This window comes from Cyprinodon variegatus, unplaced genomic scaffold (assembly GCF_000732505.1).
Source record: "Cyprinodon variegatus isolate N-32 unplaced genomic scaffold, C_variegatus-1.0 Scaffold890, whole genome shotgun sequence".
NCBI classification, from domain to species: Eukaryota; Metazoa; Chordata; class Actinopteri; order Cyprinodontiformes; family Cyprinodontidae; genus Cyprinodon; species Cyprinodon variegatus.
Window position 1 is genome coordinate 58214 of NW_015151343.1, and position 20434 is coordinate 78647.

The 20434-nt window shown below is 37.9% G+C and overlaps 1 protein-coding gene across 2 annotated transcripts in view; it reads left to right on the forward strand.

Annotated features, from left to right (window-relative positions):
- The first annotated feature begins 1021 nt into the window (after window positions 1-1021).
- LOC107099626 (guanine nucleotide-binding protein G(q) subunit alpha-like) overlaps window positions 1022-20434 on the forward strand; it is a 28100-nt gene continuing 8687 nt past the window's right edge. Inside the window, exon 1 of one of the 2 annotated variants that reach the window (XM_015397833.1) lies at window positions 1022-2160. In XM_015397833.1, coding sequence (XP_015253319.1) covers window positions 2025-2160 — 136 coding nt within the window. In that variant the 5' untranslated portion in view covers window positions 1022-2024. The remainder of the gene's footprint in view (window positions 2161-20434) is intronic. The other variant, XM_015397832.1, reaches the window with a different exon arrangement.

The following is a 20434-nucleotide window of genomic DNA, read 5'->3' on the forward strand; positions in this document are numbered from 1 at the left end:
ACAACTGTTAGGAAGCTGAACTGAAATACTTTTATTTTTATAGCTAAATGTCTTTAATCCAATCAATTATTTTAGGTAGGATTGTGAAAATTTTTGAAGAAAAACATAAAATTGACCCTAAAAATAAGGAGTTGGATTCAAATAAAGATAAAGAATACTTAAAAGAAGTTAAAATTGACTAGATTTTGTTTTAAATAACATCTATTAGAATATGTTGCAGTATGTATTTATTAATGCTCTTAGTTTCAGTTGTGAAAACTTCCTTTCATATAAGCTTAATGACAAAGAGAAGCACATTAAAAAGATCATTTCAAACCATGGTATTTGATCTATTTCTGATAACAGTCCTTAAATAATTGAACAGCGCCCTCTGGAGTAATAACATTTTATAGGATCAAATGCAAAACCTGAAAAAGGAAACACAATCAATTCTCCAGCAACATTGCCAAGAATAAGACTGCTGATTGTCGTGTTTTATTATGTATTCATCTGCTTGTTCAACATTTTAAGGAAAATTAAAATTAGTTTTATTAGGTGCTATCATCTTTACTGTTTTGTAGGACTATTAGACTAAACATATTAATTCTAAGAATGCTGGAAGTACCCATTTAAATTCCATAGACCTCCAAGATTGCTGCAAGCTGCGCATTACTAAGGGGTGGATTAAATGCAGACGGTGAATTTCGTTGTTAAGTGACCTACATCTGCAATGACTAATAAAACTGATTCTCCGTGTTCAGTAAAGCAAACGTGACAGGTCATATTGTTTTATTCTGCATCACTGAAGCAAACAACCCTGTGTTTCGAGCTGCTGCTGTTTGACAGAAGATGGGCGTTGCCTGTCAAACAAATACTCAACTTTTACACTGACACGCCTCCAGAATAAAAGCACTACTTCCTCTCAAGCAAACTTGTTAAAATTCTCCATTAAAAAGGGTTTGATCCACAGGGTCCCATATCCTCTGTTTTCATTGGACAGATCCTCTGCCAATCAGCTACATCCCTGAGTGACGTCAGCAGTAACAGTAGCGCCACACCGGGGCTGTGGAGTGGGAGACGAAGAGCGACTCGGTTCCCCTGGAAAAAATTAAAGGAGCGAGAAAATGGAAAAAGTGTCCATTTAGTTGTCAGTTATCTATTTACGCATCTCGAGGGGTTTATGCCACCGTGGTCCTTTAAGAAAGCCTGAGGCTAAAGGCATGGCGGCTATCTGTCAGTCCAGACAGTTTTTTTTTTAGGGATGGCTTCCTTAGCTAGCCTTCCCAGCTAACAGTAACTAGCCTGCCCTGCTTACTGGGTTCCAGTGTGGAAGAGATATCAGCATCAGCCCTAAGCTCTCGTTTGGATTTTCCCCAGGCCTGTTGTCCGAGGAGCAGGAGAAAGTGAGGCAAGTTGCCTGGATGGACAGTTTGCCAGCGGTTAATTGACACAGCTCGGGCGTATCTTCCAGGGTAGGTTTTTCTGGGCGGCTAGGCTTGTACTCGGCCAGGCGACCAGCAGAGGGGATCGTACAGATGTGGCCCAGGCAGCCTGTTGTGTCCCACCGCTTCTGGGACTGAAGTTGATTTTTTGCTTCTTTTTTTTTTTTTTTTTAGCTTTTTTTTTTTCAAATTGGCCAAATTGTTAAAGACAGTTTACACTGAGGCGAATTTGATAACTCGTTTCGCACGTCAGGAGCTAGCTAGTTTTCCAGGCTAGCCTGTTCAGTTAACGCACCCAAACTCAGCTCAATTTGAAGAGTGCATCAATATTCAAACGGTTAATCGTACATCTTGAGGCATCTTAATCCCATATACCATTGCAGCTATTTTTTTGTGATTCATTCATTGTGAACTTCATATTTTTGCCCAGGCAAAGCTGTCAAATATTAAACATTTGGGAGCTATTTTAACAGCAGCCGAGGAGGCCAGATTCTGCAGCAAGACTGTCACATAGAAAGTGGAGCCTTGCACTCAGATAGTTTTCGTGGTGGTGTAGCCCAGCGCTGCTTGTTTGACGTGCTCCCCCCCCCTGCTCATGCGGTGATGACTTTGGAGCCCATGATGGCTTGTTGCCTGAGTGAGGAGGCGAAGGAGTCCAAGCGAATCAACGCTGAGATCGAAAAGCAACTCCGGCGGGATAAGAGAGACTCGCGCAGGGAGCTGAAGTTGCTGCTCTTAGGTAGGTTTTTATTTTTTTATTGCAAAGGTTGCTCAATTTGACCCTAGTGCACTCAAAGCCAAACTGTTAGACGTGATTGTACGGTGCAGCTTGCACATGCAAAACATTGGAACCACAATGGCACAAGCCACATTACTCAGGCCACCGCAGGATTTGTTTGGGAAGTGATATGCAAAAATCTAAAATCACATGCGGTTCAAAAAGCGCTACTCCTGCAGAACAATGTGAGTGGATTTAAACTGGGACCATTGAATATTAACTCATCTGAATCAGTTTGTGATTGATTCTCGATGTAAAGATGTTTTAAAAAGCCATTTTAATTGATGAATTTGTTTATTGTAGTGGCATAACCTCACACTGAGTCTGAGAAAATAAGGCATTTTAATTTGAGGACTGTGCCTTGAACTTAGATTTCTTTGTCATTTTGTTTACACAAGTGTAAAAAAAAAAGGAATTTCAGTTAGAGCAGCTCTGTAAACAATTTAATTTTTTTAAGTGCAGCCTTGAAAAATAATAAAACATATATAAAAACAGTAATATAAACATATGACTGTTAATTTACATTTTAACATCTCAGTTTTTTTAATAATAGATATAATAAAATACAATAAAATAACCTGTTTTACAAAACATTCAGCAGTCTAATGGCAGTGGGGAAGAAACTTGTGGAATCTCCTGGACCTGCAATGGATGTTTCAAAGTCTCTTCTCAGAGGGCAGCATGGAGAACAGTACATGGTGGGGGTGTGAGGGGTCATTGATTGGGCTCAGGACATGCAGCGCGGGGATGAAATGTCTTTAATGGAGGGAAGAGGAGCCCCAATGATCTTCTCTGCTGTTCTCACCACTCTCCTCACATTCTTCCAGTCTGAGGCACTGCAGCCTCCATGTCACATAGTGAGAAAGCTGGTCAGAAGGCTCTCTATGGTGCTTCTGTAGAAGGTGGTGAGGATGGGTGGGGGCAAATAAATGATAGTAATTTGAAGAAAAACCACAGAACCACCATTCTGTTTACTTTAACAGTTTCTTGCCACTTAAAATTAGTAAAGGGGCACTTTATTGGAAATGTATTTATTTATTTATTTATTTTTTTCAAGGTCCTACCAGATAATGCAGATGTTTGACAAGTAATGTTTTTTTCCCCGAATAACATATATAAGTGTTCTGCAAGTCCTTTTGGTTTACAAGAAATTACAAGGTTGCCATTGCTCGACCATAAAAGTATACACATGCAAGTTTTATAACTCAGCAGACACAGAACATTGAAGTGTACACACGTTCACATGCATTTATAGGTCAAAAACGAAAGGTGGTCAGATTTCAAAGTACTTGCTGGTAACTGAACAGAGCAAGAAAGGTTACGATAACAGATTCAGATCTCAGTCTAATAGATTGGTTCTTCAATACTAGATGTCTAGCTTGTTTCCTAGAGGTATAATTCTGAAGAGACATCCCTTTTAAAATAGGAAAGTTAAAGCAACCTGTTTTTTTACTGAGAAGCATGTAGCTATACAATAATAGCTACCTGCCTAAATTGAGATATATCTACATTTGAATCAACAGTAGAAAAACTTTACAACTACTGGACTTGTGATGAGTAAGAAATAATAGTGAAAATCTTGTCACTAGAAAGAGGACAGCAAGGTGAACATTTCTAAGAACGTCTTCCTGGAATTATAAATTCAATGTTATAGCTCAGGCATGGGCCAGGCTGACAGTCAGGTGGTATGATGATCTTGGCATTAATACCACAGTTTCACACTATTATTATTATTATTATTATTATTATTATTATTATTATTACAGTTCTATTTCTGATGTGTTTGAATTAAAGAGAACAAGAACATATTAAATACTGAATTGTGAGTTGATCATCAGCATACCAGCTACAGCATAGTAAATAGTAAAAAAAAATATAAATAAAGTAATATTTTTAATTTTCTCTTTATTCCACTAGGGTGCTAAATGCATCAGTATTTTTATCATCGTTTTTTTGTTGGTTCTGTAAAGGCACTTTGATGCCCTCCCTTGTCTGTAAAGGGTGCCATTTACATTCATTTTCACTAGATTGTCATAATTCATTTTACTTGTCAATGATAGCTGTTTTTAGATCACAATTGTAGTTTCTCTTTTCAGGCTCTCACTCTTCTTTAAGTGCGCAGTGATATTTAGGATTTTTGGCACACATACAATGCATTATTCATTAAGAAGCAAAAGGAATTACAAGCATGAAAGAATATGAAAAGAATTTGTGTTGCTACAGCTATAGAGGGTTTTGACACTTTCACTTCACACCAGTGAAATGCACAACTTGAGAGGAGAAGTTGTGACCACACAATCATCAAGCCGTGTGCCTCTGTGACCCAGTGGTATTTGTTACACAAATGTCTGAAGATAAAGGTAGCTTGTTCATTTAAAGGCTAACTTTACCTTTAAATGTACGGTGATGTATGTGGTGCAGGTGATGCTGCAGCTGCTCGCAACCGAAGTGTCTCTGAGATTTGTCTTTTAAAAATACTTATACTTCAGGAACGGTATTGAGGAAAATTATTACTGTTTATCTTGTGATTACCACTTGGCAAAGTATATTTTATTATTCCCCTTCAACATTACAATAGATTTATGTGATTTCAAATCAAAAGAGAGTTAATTTGTAATTAAGTCTGCTATAAAGGAGGAAGCTCTCTGTAGGTAGTCTGCTTTGGGAAGGAACTGATGCCATAGGAGTTAGGCTAATTTGTAAATTAAAACTGGATTAAAGCCTTGTGAGCTTTGTATCAATTGTGCAGTCAAAAGTTAACATTCAGGCTAAACTAAGCGAAACTTAAAACATGCATGATCACGTCAAAGAATACATAACCTGGTCTGGTTTGTTGTCACAGGTAACCGAATGAATTTATTTATGTGATATAGTGTCCCTGTCAGGAGCCGAGGGAAGACTTGCCAAAATGGCAAAATGCTTTAAATGTTTCTTCTTTTACGCTGGTCAGTTTTGTAGAATAAATGTGTGAAAGTTTGAGGTGATCTTGAATTGCATTTACTACCAGGTGTAGACTGCTGTGGCTATGTGGAAAGCTCCTGAACAGTTGAACCAGTTATGGAATGAGTTGTGCGGGTACCTCCTAAGTAACTCATTTGAAATGCTGAATCTTGTTGCCTGACGAGTATGTGATCAAGCCTGTTTCGACTTCTTACTAAAATTATCCGGAACAGTAGAGCAATAAATTTTTGGCATTAATGCAACACAATTTTTTTTCATTCTCTCTTCTACCAACAAGCTACAGATTGATTTTACTTAGTTTTTCTCTTTCCTGAAAAAAACAACAACAAAAAAACAGCTTTAGGGGTGATATTTCTGGTCTTCTTTGTGATAAAGTTCTGCTCCCCAGCAGACCTGGTCATTATGTGTGGATGGCACCTGTTGGGCAGCTGAGAAAAAGTTTTCTGGGGATGGTATTACAGGAGTTTCATTTATATTAAGTTTCAGTAAAGATTCTCATGGTTAGCATAGATATCTAGATTTAATCAGGGAACTTGCAGAGAAACCCCAACGTAGAAGACAAAAGGTAAATTCCTCCTCAGTTTCAGTGTTTGAGGCTCCAGTGTCTTTGAAGCGCTTGACACATCTAATTGAAGTTTTTATTGCAACTTCATAGCCCAGCCATTTACCTGGTGTTGAGTCTATGAAAGGGAAAGAACAAACATATGCCTGCTTCAGGGGTTTCTTCAAAATTAAAGCTTTTAAAGACAGTCGAATTCTGTAGTTACAAGCTGTAGGGTGCCTCTCATCCAAATTCAGCTCTTGTAAACGATAGCTAATTAAAATTCTCTGGCTCCACGTAAACCCTTCTTCTTTAAAGCAATTTCAATGAGTTGGTTGATACAAGTCGTTTTAACCATAATAGTGAAAACTGAGTCAGCTATCCAGTGACCTAAAGTGCTCGACAGCCTTGAATGAAAAACAATCAACTGGTTTTGTCTGTTTCTTAGTCAAAATCAAGGTAAGTTTTATTATAATTTCTGTAAAATATTGACAGATCAGTGCAGTGTCAGGGCAAACCACTCGATTTAGCGAACAATCTACGTTCCCACCCTCACCTATGGTCATGAGATCTGGGTAACAACTGAAAGGACAAAATCACGAATACAAGCGGCCGAAATGAGTTTCCTTCACAAGGTGGCTGGGCACAACCTTTGAGATCGGGTGAGGAGCTCAGTTTGCCAGGAGGAGCTCAGAGTAGAGTTGTTGCTCCTCCACGTTGAAGGAGCCAGCTGAGGTAACTTGGGCATCTGTTCCGGATGCCTCCTGGCCGACTCCCTTGGGAGATGTTCTAGGCATGTCCCATTGTGAGAAGGCCTCATGGAAGGACCTGCTGGAGGGACTGAGCTGAGCTGGCCTGGTGTCGCCTTAGGGCTCCCCCTAGAGCAGCTGGAGGAGGTGTGTGTTGAAGTCGGGGCATCTTTGCTTTGACTGCTGTCTCCGCAACCCGGTCCATGATAAAGCGGAAGAAGATGGATGGATGGGTTGTAAAATTTCCTCATGTACAGTTATGATTTGCCAAAAAAAAAAAAAACAGTGTAACCCCTTACTGTGATCTGGCTAAGTGGTTTTGGAAGGACAAAATAGGATTTGCTCCTTGGGTTCATCCATGCCCTTGGCACAAACGATGCTTTAAAGGGAATTCTAGTGTGATGTCCAAAACACAGATTACCGCAGATGCATTGTTTTTTTTGTTTTTTTTTTGTTCCATTGATCCATCAGTTAAAGATGGTTGATGCTTACTCGTCAAAATACTCAGATGAACTTAATTGAGCTGCCATCGTATTTTGAGTGTATTTTTCTGAATTGCAGTTTAATTTTCTCTTGGTCTTGTCTGGAGGAGATTGATCAATCAGTTTGAGAAAATGTATACATCCTTTTAGATTCCGCTTTTTGTGTCTGTGCATTTTTAGATTGGTAAGACTCTCAATATACCTGCTGCTTCATTTGAACAAAATCTCAAACACAGCTTAGAGTTATAAAGGTGCTCTACTAGTGACCATGCACACTGCTATTGACTAGATTTTATTGTTTTATTATTTAGTGGAATGGTGAGTTATAGTGAAAGCTGTTGTGGAAGATATCTCGGAGTGCTTTCACACTTTCATTACCTACATAATTCCAAACTGATGGAGGCTTTTTCTCATCTCATATTTGTTTGTTAGTGAGTTGTGGTTGTCTCTGTCAATTTTTAAGGTTATCATGGATTTCTGTCATTCTTTTCAATGGACCCACACACTCTGTGGGGCTTTATTGTTTTCTTTCTTTTTAGTTGGTCCTCCGGTGACTTGACTTTTTGTTTACTGTTGCATTTGGAAACCGTTTTGCTGTTTCACGGCCTTTGGTGCGGGTAGTAAATAAGCTTTAACCGAATATGTGCTTTCCCAGCTGAAATGATCTCCTCCATGGTTCTGAGTCACATTTTATGCCTACTTTGTTCTAAAACTATACTGAAGCCCTTTTTGTGGCATTGTGGTTCCAATTCTTTCAAGCTTTGGTTTGATGAGGCAGCGTAAGATGCTCAACTACTACCTGGAAGTAACACTGGTGGTTTTGTTTGAAGTTTTAAGGGAATACAATTATACCAACTGTCTGATCAGCAACAGGCTGTGCTTCCTGTTTGGTGTGGTAAAGCTGGTACAAAGAGGAGCAGTCAGAGGAGGGCTGTCGTCTGCTCACAACTTTACGAAAAAACAGACTAAAATGTTTTGCCCTACTCTCAGTACACCCATGTCCTACTGTTAAAGTTGTGCCCTAAGAAACTTGCAAATGTCTACACAATTAAGTTTAATTAAGTAAGCACACATCCTAGTGATCAGAGATTTTCCCTCTGTTGCTTTTCATATCTGCATCTTGCAATTTTTTTTGTCTACTATGGTGAGTCTTGCATGACTTTTCTTAGATAATATAAAACTGTGTGCGGATTTTGTTGCTGCAGAGCAGCAACAAAATCTCCTGAAGTCATCCAGGGCTTATTCTAAATGCCAATACGTCTGAATAAATCATATCACGACACCAGTATTGTGGCATTGCCAAAGGACTATGGCCTGACATCTTTGAAGTGGTTGAATTATTTTTCAAAAATATAGCTCACATATTATAAGGGAAACGGCAAATTGTTATTTTTTTTGAATGATTATCAAACACCCACAGGGAAACACAGGGACTGAAATGAAGTATTTAAAAAGGGAACTTCAACTTTATGGTAAATTTCTGTAGTTTTGTTTGTATTTTCTGCATAATATAAATCCCCTATTTTTTTCTGGGTAAATATGTGACTTAAACATGTTGGCAGCCCTCTGAGAACCTTAAAGTAGACAGAGACTTGTTTTAGTTCTGCAAAGTCAAATGATTTTATGATGCTATTGAAGGAAAAGATCAGAAATGGCTTGAATCTGTTTACGTACGTCCAAGTTTTTACAAAAAAAAAAAGATTCGAAATTTGAAAGTTAATTATCCTTTTAATGAACTGTTCTTGTTAGGTTATTTCTGTTCACCAGGACATGCAGGTGTAGCATATAACGTGTTTGCACAAAATTAAATGTGATTTAAAACATATGTCACGTGATACCATAACAGGGTGTGAAAATATCTTGGTGCTGCTCGGATTAGATTTTGATTTCTTGTTTAAACTGCAATTTAATATATAAAATGTATACACAACTTAATGTTTTTGATAAACATTTTTATTTTATAATTCTTTTATAATTCCAAATGTGATGCCTGTATTCTTAATTGTAAATATGTCTGCATTGTAACCAAATCAATTCATTAAATGTTATTTACACATCTATATTTGAATGAATAAAGAATGCTTTAGGATGGCAATGTTGCAGATTGACTGGGATTAAAACTGAAAACACCAGGAGCGCTCAGTTCATGCAGGAGATCAAAGGTCCCAGACAGCACAAATAAAATGCTAAGATTTTGAATTATGACAGGCAGAATGAGCGTACATTTGATCTATCAATGTGTGTGCATCACTTAAACAGGTTAGCAGTATCTGGGTTATTAAGTATTTGTTTTTTTGGCAACACCCAAAGATGTCTCATGCATGGAGCTACCCACGCCCATTATGGCTTCTCTCAGCAAATCTTACAGGGAAATAAGCAGATAAGCCTCGAGTTGTCCGTATTTGTTTGCCTCCATGTTGGTTGCTTCCAGGGCAACGGCAAACATGGACGGCTTTTGTTGAAATAACAAAACTGCAGACAGTGGAGCTGAACAGTCCACTCTGAAAAGATAAAAATGACCCAAAAGAAAATATAGAGAGTATGTTTGCATAGCAGCATTTGAGATATCACTGGGATGCCTCCCTGCATCTCCACTATCCTAAAAGGTATTTAGGATTTCTGAAAGCAGAGGTAAAGGGTTCTTTAGTGTGTCCTCCTCACATTTATTTCATGTTGATGTCACTTAGGGCTAACTGAATATTATTTTAGCCAAGTTTATTCTCTACAGTCGTTCTCCGTTAGCATCTATTCTATCTGTATTTCAGGCCCAGTAAGCTAAACTGCACGCTACGTTTTATCTGTTATTAGTAACCAGTTATTCCAGTTGCTTGTTAGGGCTGTCAAAATAATACTGCTTAGTTCTTAGTAAAATGCAGTCATTGCATTTAATTGCTCAGCCTGCTATATCTGTACCTGATGCAGATGTTGTTAAGCCTATATACTGCAGCTGACTGAAATGCAAGCAGACCATTATTATAAGTGGCAGTTTTTTTATTGGAGACATGTCTTGAGTCTGTTTCACTAAACCCATAAAGTTGGGATTAGGACTCTGTTTTGCCACTTCCATGTGTTTTGTAGAAGTTGTTGAGGTCAGGGGTTCTATCAACCTTCACTGTTACTTCCCTGACTCCACAAGCAGAATAGTCTTAAACCCGCATCAGCTGTTTTGTATGGGGGGAAGTAAGCTTTATAAAAGTGAGGTTTTGATGAAGTGTGTTTTATGCTACCAGCCAGGATTCCAAGGCCAAGAATATCTGAGGAAAAAGGCGTAGAGAAAGATTTAAAAGTTGAAGGATTTGCTTATCTAACAACAGGAACGTCACACTGAATCAGTGTGGCATCATAGTTTTATAAAAGACAACATGTGGGAACCTCCCACACAGGTTTAGTGCTGACATTGAGGCAGCGCCTTACCACCTGTCTTCCTTTACGGCTCACTTCTTTTGAAAAGTCACAGCTGCACGGGATATTGCCGTATCCACCTGTGATTTATAAATGGACCTCGGTGGCCTGCAGTCAGTTCACATCGGCTGGTTCATGACGTAAATGCATTTTAGAATCTAGTCTGCATTGTCATGTTTTTTCTTTGTAATGTCAATAGAGGCTTAGATATCTAAACAGATGGAATTGACTGCAGCTCCAGATCTAGGGGAACCGCTGTCATTGGATTATTCATGAACTTGGCTGTGTTCTGGAGTCAAATGTGAGGCCACCTAACACCTGAAGTTTCAAATACACCTAAACAAAACACTTAGTTAAAAAACTGTTTCACAGATATTTTCTCAATAATATATTCTATTATATTACAATAATATATATATATATATATATATATATTAATATTTCTATAACTTGGCAGCTTATATTCTTTCTTGAGATTTCAATCCTTTATTCCTTAATCATATGGTAAATAATTTAAGTGACAAGCTTGTCTTTGTTTTCAGATTGAGATTATGTTGTTTAAAAGACTTATTTAGTTTATCTGATTAATAATAAGCTACCAATACATACAATAAACCATTAAGAGTCTCAAGCCCTTTAAAATCTAACATGGATGTCTTTTTGTTTAATAATCCAATTTGTCATTAATGTATCGTATTACCACCAACAGTTTTTTTTTAGAGTTGCATTACGCAGTTTTAAACTTGCCTCTCGTGAAGATGAGGAAAGGTGTTTGTCATTCTTCACAGTTTGTCACGTCACTGTGTTGGCTGAGCAAACTGAGGTCGACACACCCAGAGTTTCGGCAGATATGTAGCAGTCATTTCTATAAAGGACTGTCCTTTACCTCTCATGTCAGTGCCTGTCTGGTTCAATTCGGACACAGGTGGCTTTATTAAGAGCATGGACTACTAAAAAACCTGTAAACCTGTTCCTGAGTCCAGGTTTACAGCTGAACATTAGTAGCTTCTTTTGCACTGCTTACTGGCTCCCACACAGACAGCATTGTGTGCTCACGTCACTCTCCATATTTACCACCACATGCAACCTAACACTTAGGTGATACGGATCCAACCAACAGGTTTGAAATTAAACCATGAGATCCATTCCTTGACATCTAGAACCAAACACTGTTTTAGGAGTACAAAGACCTCTAACTCTACACACATTCTGGGCAGTGCTGTCTCTCTCTGCTTGCTTGTTCTCGCATGCTCTCTCAAGTCTAAAAATAAAGTAACTTGTAATGTAATTTATGTCTTTTATTTTACAGAGTCTACTTTGTATTAGCATTCATTGATTCTATTTAGATATGGTTAATTATTGGCTCATTACTGTACTTTTTACCTAAACTCATGTAAGAGCTTTTCTACACATCCAGGCCATTGGCCTTTTAACATGTGTGGCCTCCTGACGACATGTTGTCTTTAAACATAGCGGTTATAAATGCGTATGCCTGGTAGATCGCAAACCGACTATTGGAACCAATAACTAATGAAAACGTGAGGTTAAAAAATTTGTCCTTATCTGTATTTAGCAGCAGCTGGGACTCTTACCACATCCACGACAGAGAAGGATACATTTGACTGTCCGCTCAAGAGGGACTAAAGGGTTTCATTTTTTAATCATACATTCATTAGATTGAGTACACATAGAATTACATTTTTTAAGCCTTTTCCTTTAATTTTAACATCCCTAAGACGACAAGTGGAGGGTAAGCCTCAATGGCCCCGTTTGGACTACAACAACTAGTGCTGCATCAAAAAATATTAATAAAAGCTTTATACTTGGAAACTAGGTCGTCTGCATAGGTGTCGCAGTGAACAAAGAGACCTCCCCGCCCCCTCCGCAGACACTCTGCTGCACCTCTCCCAAATTGTAGGTGACCGCAGGCAGTGCCGCACACAGGAGGCCTGCTTGTTTTGTTTTTATGACCGAAATTGCGGAAAACAACTCGAAGAGCGAGGTGTGCGAGAACGCTGGCACCCTTTTTTCCACCTGGATCCCTGCTATTTTCGCGGTCATGTCCTTCCGTTGTCAGACAAACTCGCCCCCACTTCCTCACCGCCTCGGCCGAAACTAGACCCAAAACATATAGCCCAGACCACGCTTTAATACTGGGCATAAATCAAAAATGTCTGCGTCAAGCTCATTGCGACACACTGCTGCAGGAGTATAACCAGGCCTTTAAGTGGTATGAAAGGCGCACCAAGAACAACGAGAGGATTGATGACCAAATTCATTTACGGGTTTAAGGGGTCTTCACGAGGTTTGCTCATATATTTAAAGCCACTATGAACAGAAGAATCCTAGACATGGGCTACCAATGTGTCAAGCCACTCCTAAGCCAAAGACATTGAATGAGTCTTACTGGGCTGTGGCTCATTAGTCCAAAGTAGTCTTTTCATATCAAAGTTATGTTTCTATTCCATTTGGAAATCAATTTTCCAGAGTATGGACCGGAAAGGCAGAGCGTCACCGAATCCATGTTGCCTTAATCCCAATGTAAAGTTTTATGTCTGTGAATAATCAGTTTAACTATGTCATCTGCTGATGTTGGTTTGTCGAGGTTTCTGGAGTCCACAGTCCACACAGCCTTCTTCCAGGAAGTTGAGATGCTGGGCATCTTTGTGGAGATGCTGATTAAATTTTCCAGCTGGATAATTTAATTTGATGTTGTGCTTAATTAGTCTGCAACCTGACCTAACCTGAACCCATAAAGAATCAATAGGATCTGGTCAAAAGGAAGTTAAGACACCACAGCAAATAAAAGAAGACCTGAATTCTGCTTTCAACACAACCTGGGCTTTTAATCCGACTCATCAGCACCACAGGCACCCTTGTGGTCCGTCACAATGTGCTATGCAGCAATCTACACTCGGTCAATAAAGGATTGAGTAATGTACTGGACTCCTTTTACTCTTCCAAGCTCACTTGCTTTATAGAAATTGAGAATTGGAGTCAAACAGACTATATTAAGGTGATGTTTTAACCTTAACCTAGACTCTGTAATTAGGTTTTTATAGTCTCATTTTTCCTTTTTGGCATCTTACTTTCTTTTACTTTCAGTTTGTCATTACAATGCAAGAAACCAAGGTAAAATGTCAACCCATAATGGAAAAGTAGGCAGAGCAGCAACAAATATCAATAGCTAATAAAAAAAATAAACATTTGTTAGAAGCAAAATAACCAAATGTAAAGAAAATCAAAGTTGGTCTTCTAGATATGGCTATGCATTTCTTACAGGCAGATTGAATGCAAAGGATACACAACTAAAGTTTTTATTAGTTAAAATATTATTATTATTATTAGTTGGTCTAATATACCAGCAGAAAATATATTTTTAAAAAGATTACTTCCTTGTTGCATTTTGTAATCTGCTGCTATAGTGACAAAATGTATAAAATGAGATGTTAGATTATAAAATAGGACTTTGTGAAAGACTGCACATGAGTTGTGTGGTATTGAACAATTTAAATGACTGATAGTTATGCACCTATTGTAAGTATAATAATGTTTGACTTATTTCTATTGACGATGTTTAAATAAACAAGTTATCAAAGTTGAATAAGACCTAGATTGGCTCTAGAATTGGTTGGGTCTATGCAAGAGATAATTCAGACTATATAATTTTTTTTAACCCTTTTGTTCAACAAGCAGTTTTATTAAATGGGAACTGAAAATTTTTAAATGAATCCTTTAGATGGAAAAGTATGCTGTCAATTCTCTGAAACTGGAAAAGGTATCCCCCCTTACGGTAACCCCTGTCTCAGTCTCTCCTCCTACTGTCTGTTCTTCAATACATTTAGCAGTAACTGCTTGGCACTGTCCCCGTCTGGTCATTTGTCAAACTTTACTTTTAAAGTGTATGCTAAAATATGTTTTGTCTTGTCTTGAGTGGAACTGAATAAGTTGTTGAATGATCCTTTCAGCTGAATCCAAGCAAAGCATGCCTACTTTTTCTTCAGATCAATTTACTGCTCGTTTACAGTGTTTCCAAAAGATGCTGAGGTTTTCATTTAAATTTATAAACAGAAGGTGACTTCCTAACACATGCATATCAGTCATGGATAGGGCTGGGTATTTTTGCCAAAGTCCTGAATCGATTTGATTTTGATTCATACAGTTCTAAAGCGATTAATTTTGATTCAGTCTGTTTTTACAATAATGAAAGTACACAAATTGCAAACTTGTAAATCAGACAGTTTTAACTTGAGATGTGAACAAAACTGTCACAAAAGTGCAAACTTGTTTGTGAAAAGTGAAAAGGCCTCACTAGAGCAAGCAGATGACACACAGCGGGGACACAGCAGACATGCAGGAGCTGCATTATCTTCAATGCTCAAACCATATTTGCAGCGTTGTCTGTAACAACTACAGGGTGTTTGCTGGTCAGCCCCCATTTGTTAACGTCTTCAACCTATTAGTTATATTTGCAGCTGTCTGGCTTGAAGTAATCTTGAGTGCATCTTTCCTGCTCATTTGAATGCGAACTTCACGCGCGTCACTATAAAACTAATCGATCTCATTCCCTAGACATCGAGTTTGCAAAAATATAAAGGAATCTATTAAATCGATTTTGTTTTTTTAACCCAGCCCTAGTCATGGCATGTTACAGTTCTAAAATGTGCTTAAATGAAAGTGCATCAAAAAATAAATAAATCAACATTAGGAAACCATTCTTGCTTTTAACTCCTACATGGCTGAGATAGTTATTATAAATTCAAATGTAACCAATCTGATAACTTAAGAAGATAAGCGGATTGGTTAGTTTTATTTTCAATTAAATTGGGCAGCTATTTTTTTTTTTAATGTAATTTCTGAACCTTAATACTGCAGCAGAAGAAGAAACAGTCTGACCTTATAAAGAAGAAATCTGATTGCTTTGTTTCTCTTGCCAATACATATGTTTTTTTAAAGAATGACAGTGAGCTGACGGCTTATCTTGAAATTCAAACAAGTGCTATAATTATCCACGTTTACTGTTTGGTTCAGTGTGTTAATATAAACCCAACGATTACAGCAAAGATTTTCTTTTAGTTACCAGTAGTAAGAGCACAGTGTGGGAATGTGATGGAGATCAAGCAGGTGAACCAATTGATGGCTGGCTGCAAAGAACATCCAGTTAAGGATAGGACGATTGTTAAACTGTAGACCCAGTTCTCTCTCGCATTGTTATCTCATCGAAGATTTAGTGGGCTGTGTGTCATTTAAAACACGTGTACTGAAACTATTGCACATTATTTCAATAGCCTGACAGTCATATATATTAAGATGAAATTAAAGGTCATATAAAGCACAAATACCAAGTATTTAATTTTTTACAGAGTTGATTAATTTGAATTGGATCCTTTTTTTGGGTCAATTAACCCCTATGAGATATTACAGGTTCTGGAGATGTATTGTGAATCTCTAAATGTTGGTTGGCCTTGAGTGATCATAGGATTAGTTTATATTGATATGTGACAAGGAACCACCAGAAATAAAAGTAGCACAGGTGTGAAGTGGGAAGTAGATTATGTAATGATGTCAGCTGCTGTTTTTTTTTTTTTTTTTTTTTTTTCTCTGTTTAAAAAAGAGGGATACATCAAAGATACGTGAATTGGTAATGCATATTGTAAAACTGCCATTTGTGAAGTTCTGGAGCTTATTCTGTGACAAAAAAAGTTTTTCAACTTAAATGCAAAGTGCTTTTGCATTTTTTTATGATTTCAGCACAATTACGGCTCTGAGTGAGTTCCTCTTTCAGCCATTGGCATCTTAGATTTTATATCATCAGTTGGCCACCAGTGGTTGGCTGGTTTATCAATGCCTAGTTACTTATAGTACGGTAAATTGACATTTGAGAAAAGGGGTGGACAATATAGTTTTCTTTACTTCAAAATACTCCTTTTTAGTCAAAACTAAATGAACTGAATAACAACAACAAACCAAATGTGATCATGGCTATTTCTGTCAGAGAGGTGTCATAAGGATAGTCAGTCAGCTTTTTCCAGTTTTTGTGATGTATTTTTTATTTATTTACCTTTTGTTTACTTTCAGATTTTTGTAAAGTGCAGTATAAATAATAATAATCATTGTTTTTAGTTTTTTCTTAGCATTTGTATTACTGGCAGGCATCTCCGGTGGTTGGAGCTTGATCTTTTTTACATTCACTTTCAAACTGCCATGTAGAACAAGCAAGTTGCACATCTTATACATGGCGCATAAAATCTGTATTGATACCTGCAACATGTTCACTTATTGCACTTGCATTTTGTTTTTTTTTATTATTCCATATACATACTAGTAAGCCCTACTCTAAGAAATTAGAAACTGTAGACTCCCAACATGAGCCTTTGTAACAGAGATCATGTAGTAGCGGTCCGCAGTCCAGATCCAGACACACCTGCTGGCTAATCCGGACCCAACATGATTTAAAACCTTTATAAATTACCTCATGTTGTCCGACGGCAGTGTCTAATTTCACTTGCGCCGCTTTTCTCCTGTTTGTACAGTAAAGCCCTCCGGGACCACTCTACACGTGATGCAAATTAGCCAATGAGCTGTGTCAGTCAGGGCTGCTGCCGCTAGCTACTTTTAGACACAGCCGGCAAACCTTGGGCGGTGAATAACGATGATAAGAAAATGTGAAAGAAAGTGTAGAAGCACGGTGAACTGGTGACAGAAAAGTGCAGAGATGACCCTGCACATTTTGAGTGTGTTTGGCTCAACATACTGCTGTGAAGCAGCATTCTCCACCATGAACATAGTCAAAAATAAATATCGATCCAGGCTCACGAATGAGCACCTTGATATGTGCTTGAGAAAGGCTTTGTCGCCATTCAGACCCAGGTTTAAAACCTTGAGCCCACTTCTCTCATTAAACAAGAAAATAAGAAAAAAAAAATATGTCAGTTCAGGTGTTTTTCTAAATGTTTATCTATATACCAAACTTAACGATTGTTGTTCTGTGCTTCAAAAAACATGTTAGATTTTAAAATGGAAACATTTTATTTTTATTTAATTTAAAAAGTCAATGGATAATGTGGATGGATAAAAACTCATCTTATTTCAGTGTTAAATTCTGTTTAAGGTAACAGATTATAATTAAAAATGTCTCCGGACCTTTACTGGTTGTTGACTTTCTTTATTCGGACCCCGCTGATTTCTAATTGGTTACCCCTGCTTTATAACATCCTGTCAGTGCTCCTTTGTGGAGAAAGTAGTTAAAAATTCCTAGAATAATTGTGCTAGAGTTCCCACAAATGGACACTCAGCAATAATGAAGTTCTTCTACAGGCCTCCAACTGTGTCATCTGACCCAACTCTGGGGTGTTTAATTATTACAGTAATTAAAACTCTTTGGAAATCACTTCCTGTTTGATATGCTTGAATAGGTTTCTCAGGAATAATTTACTCAAGGTGCTGTTCTCTTCCTTTTTGTTGCTCTTTGTGCCTCCTCTCTGACCCTCTTTTCTATTTTGTACATTTTACTGTTTGTGTTGGTATTGAACTTTGAGAGGTGGGTTTTGTTTTGCAGAAACACTTGGGTTTTACTGTTTTAGGGCTCAGTGCTTTTGGATGACTTATGTTGAACTGTCTGCTTGTCCAAGAGTTGTTGAACTGTCTGCTGTCCAATAGTTGTTTTCTAATATTTCATGATTGATTAACAAGAACAATGTGTTGAATGAATTGAAGGTTTTACTATTTGGAGAAAAAGTTGTTGCCACTAATCAACAGTCAGCTTGGCTGATTATTCTATACTTTGCAAGTTTTCATTTGATCCAATTAATCACTTCTTCATAAATGTGGTTTTCAGCCTATTAAAGCACACATTTGAGATAATTAAAACTGTGTATCAGCCCTATGTAATGAAGGCATTTCTGTTCTTTTTAATCTTCGGCACATCTGGTCTATTTGTGGGTGTGACCACTTTTTTAACCTAGATATTGCAGATGATTAACAATCATCTGCAATATCTAGGTCATGCATATAAAAAAAAATCAAAGTTCAAGTTTCATAAAAAGACATTTCTTCAATGCAAGTTAATTCTGGTGGGAATGCATTGTGTGGTTGTAGTCTCTTAAGGCGTGACCTAAAGTTGCTTTTTCCTGGCAGCGTAATTCTTACCACTCACTAGTAAAACTTCTGAATTGAAAATTTAATAAAGATATGCTGTCTAATAAAGCCACAAGTCATAGATTTTAATTGTTGGTTTGTAAGATGTAATATTAGAGTTGTGGGGAAAGGACAGACGTTCATAGTTTGTTTTTCTTTCTGCCATCAATTTCTTCAAGCTGTAAACTATTGGTTGGGGTTTTTTGTAAAACAGAATGAAATCAAAGGCTGGGTTCTCTGGGTGCAAGCAAGGGCTCATCGGCTGGTGTTTTCTGACACATTTTTAGAAGTTCAGTGATGAAATTGCTATGGGAACCAACGTTATCTCCCAGGAGTTGTTCCAGAAAGCGTGCAGGCAGACAGCAGTAACGGTGAGTTAAACTGATCAAATCCATGGGAAGGGGAACACTCTTTAGTTGGATTATGCAGGTTGTGTAGAGCCTAATCATTCTTTAAATGCTGGATGGTAGATAACGGTGCTTAAAATGGAAATAAACTCGCTGGAGATGCATGAGGTGGATGACGGATGAACTACTGAATCTAAACATTGGAGTCAAAAAGGGTCGAGCCTCTTTGGACATTGATTCATGCCTTTGCTAAGTTGCTGCTTCACTCAGTCTAGTTGCCCCTACATTTCATGATGTCGTCCTAAAGTATCTACAGAATGGTATCACGACTCTCTCAGTGATAAAGCTCTTTATTAGGAAGGTTAAACATACTGTAGCGTCACCGCTCTTATACATACATAAAAAAGCCATTTGGTCTCAACTTGGAGCCAATGGTTGCACTGTAATCGTCTCTTGCTGATCAGTGAAAGTGGACATGTGGTATACTGGATACGTGCAAGGCAGCACTTCATGGAGAGGGGCTAATTCTCACTTTTCTATGTAGGACTGCAATGACTACTCCTTTTCCAGGACAGGGAGGGGCTGCTTTCAGAGACCAGAATTCCTGATCAAGAGAAATTCCGCTTGGGGTATAGTATTGATGAAGGACTAGCATCATACCTCAAAAGCTCCCTTAAATTCTGTTGTCTAGTCAATTAAGAAAATAATCTGCAGGGACTTACATTTCCCATGTCCCCCATGTTGCTTTAGTAAATGTTATTACTTAATTGTAAACAAGGAATATAGATTTTTTTTTGCCCTCTCCTCTTGTGTTGAGCTCTATAATCAAATCAAAAGTTGGCTCTCTATTGCTGTCTTGACAATTGCTATTTATGGCCCAGACTTTAAGACCTCAATCTATAAGGGAAACTCCGATGTTGTCTGACCTGCTTTTCTCAATTAAAGATTCTGTCTGGTTAGAGGCGAAGCAGCGAGCATATCACTCCTTCACTGAACACCCGACTGTCACTTCATATTCTTGGAAGACATTTTGTCAGCTTCCTGTTTGGAATGATAGTAGAACTTTTCAGCACAAAATGCACTTTGTTATCTAATCAGCCACTACTGTTATTTTGCAGACATTTGGCTCCAGCAAGTATTCAATTTTATGAAAAAATAGACTGGGAACAATTATTAGGATTTCTTTTATTCTAAGTTGTCTAATTTGGAAAGCTTTATAAATGGGAAAACACATCCACATTTATGCTAAAACCTTAGAACGAGCATTTGAATCTTTATGAAATGTTTTGTTTATAATCGGATACTATTAAGTGCTTTCAGGAGAAAGATACTGGCCTTTCACTTTAATCACTCATGGCACATTGAAAAGTAGTCTCAAATAGTCCAGTCCTCAAGGGTTGTGCAACTTTTAGATTTGCCCTTTGCCCCTGCACAGCTGAATCAATTGGCAAAAATGCCTCAGGCTAGCATGCAATATAGTTCTACTGACTGATGCTGGAGTAAGGTGTGTTCAAGCATAGACACTGCTAAAAGTTGCAGTACACTTTTCCTCTAGGGCTGGAGTTTGAATCCACCCAGAAACTTGTCAGAACCCCATCACATTGCACTGGTTATATT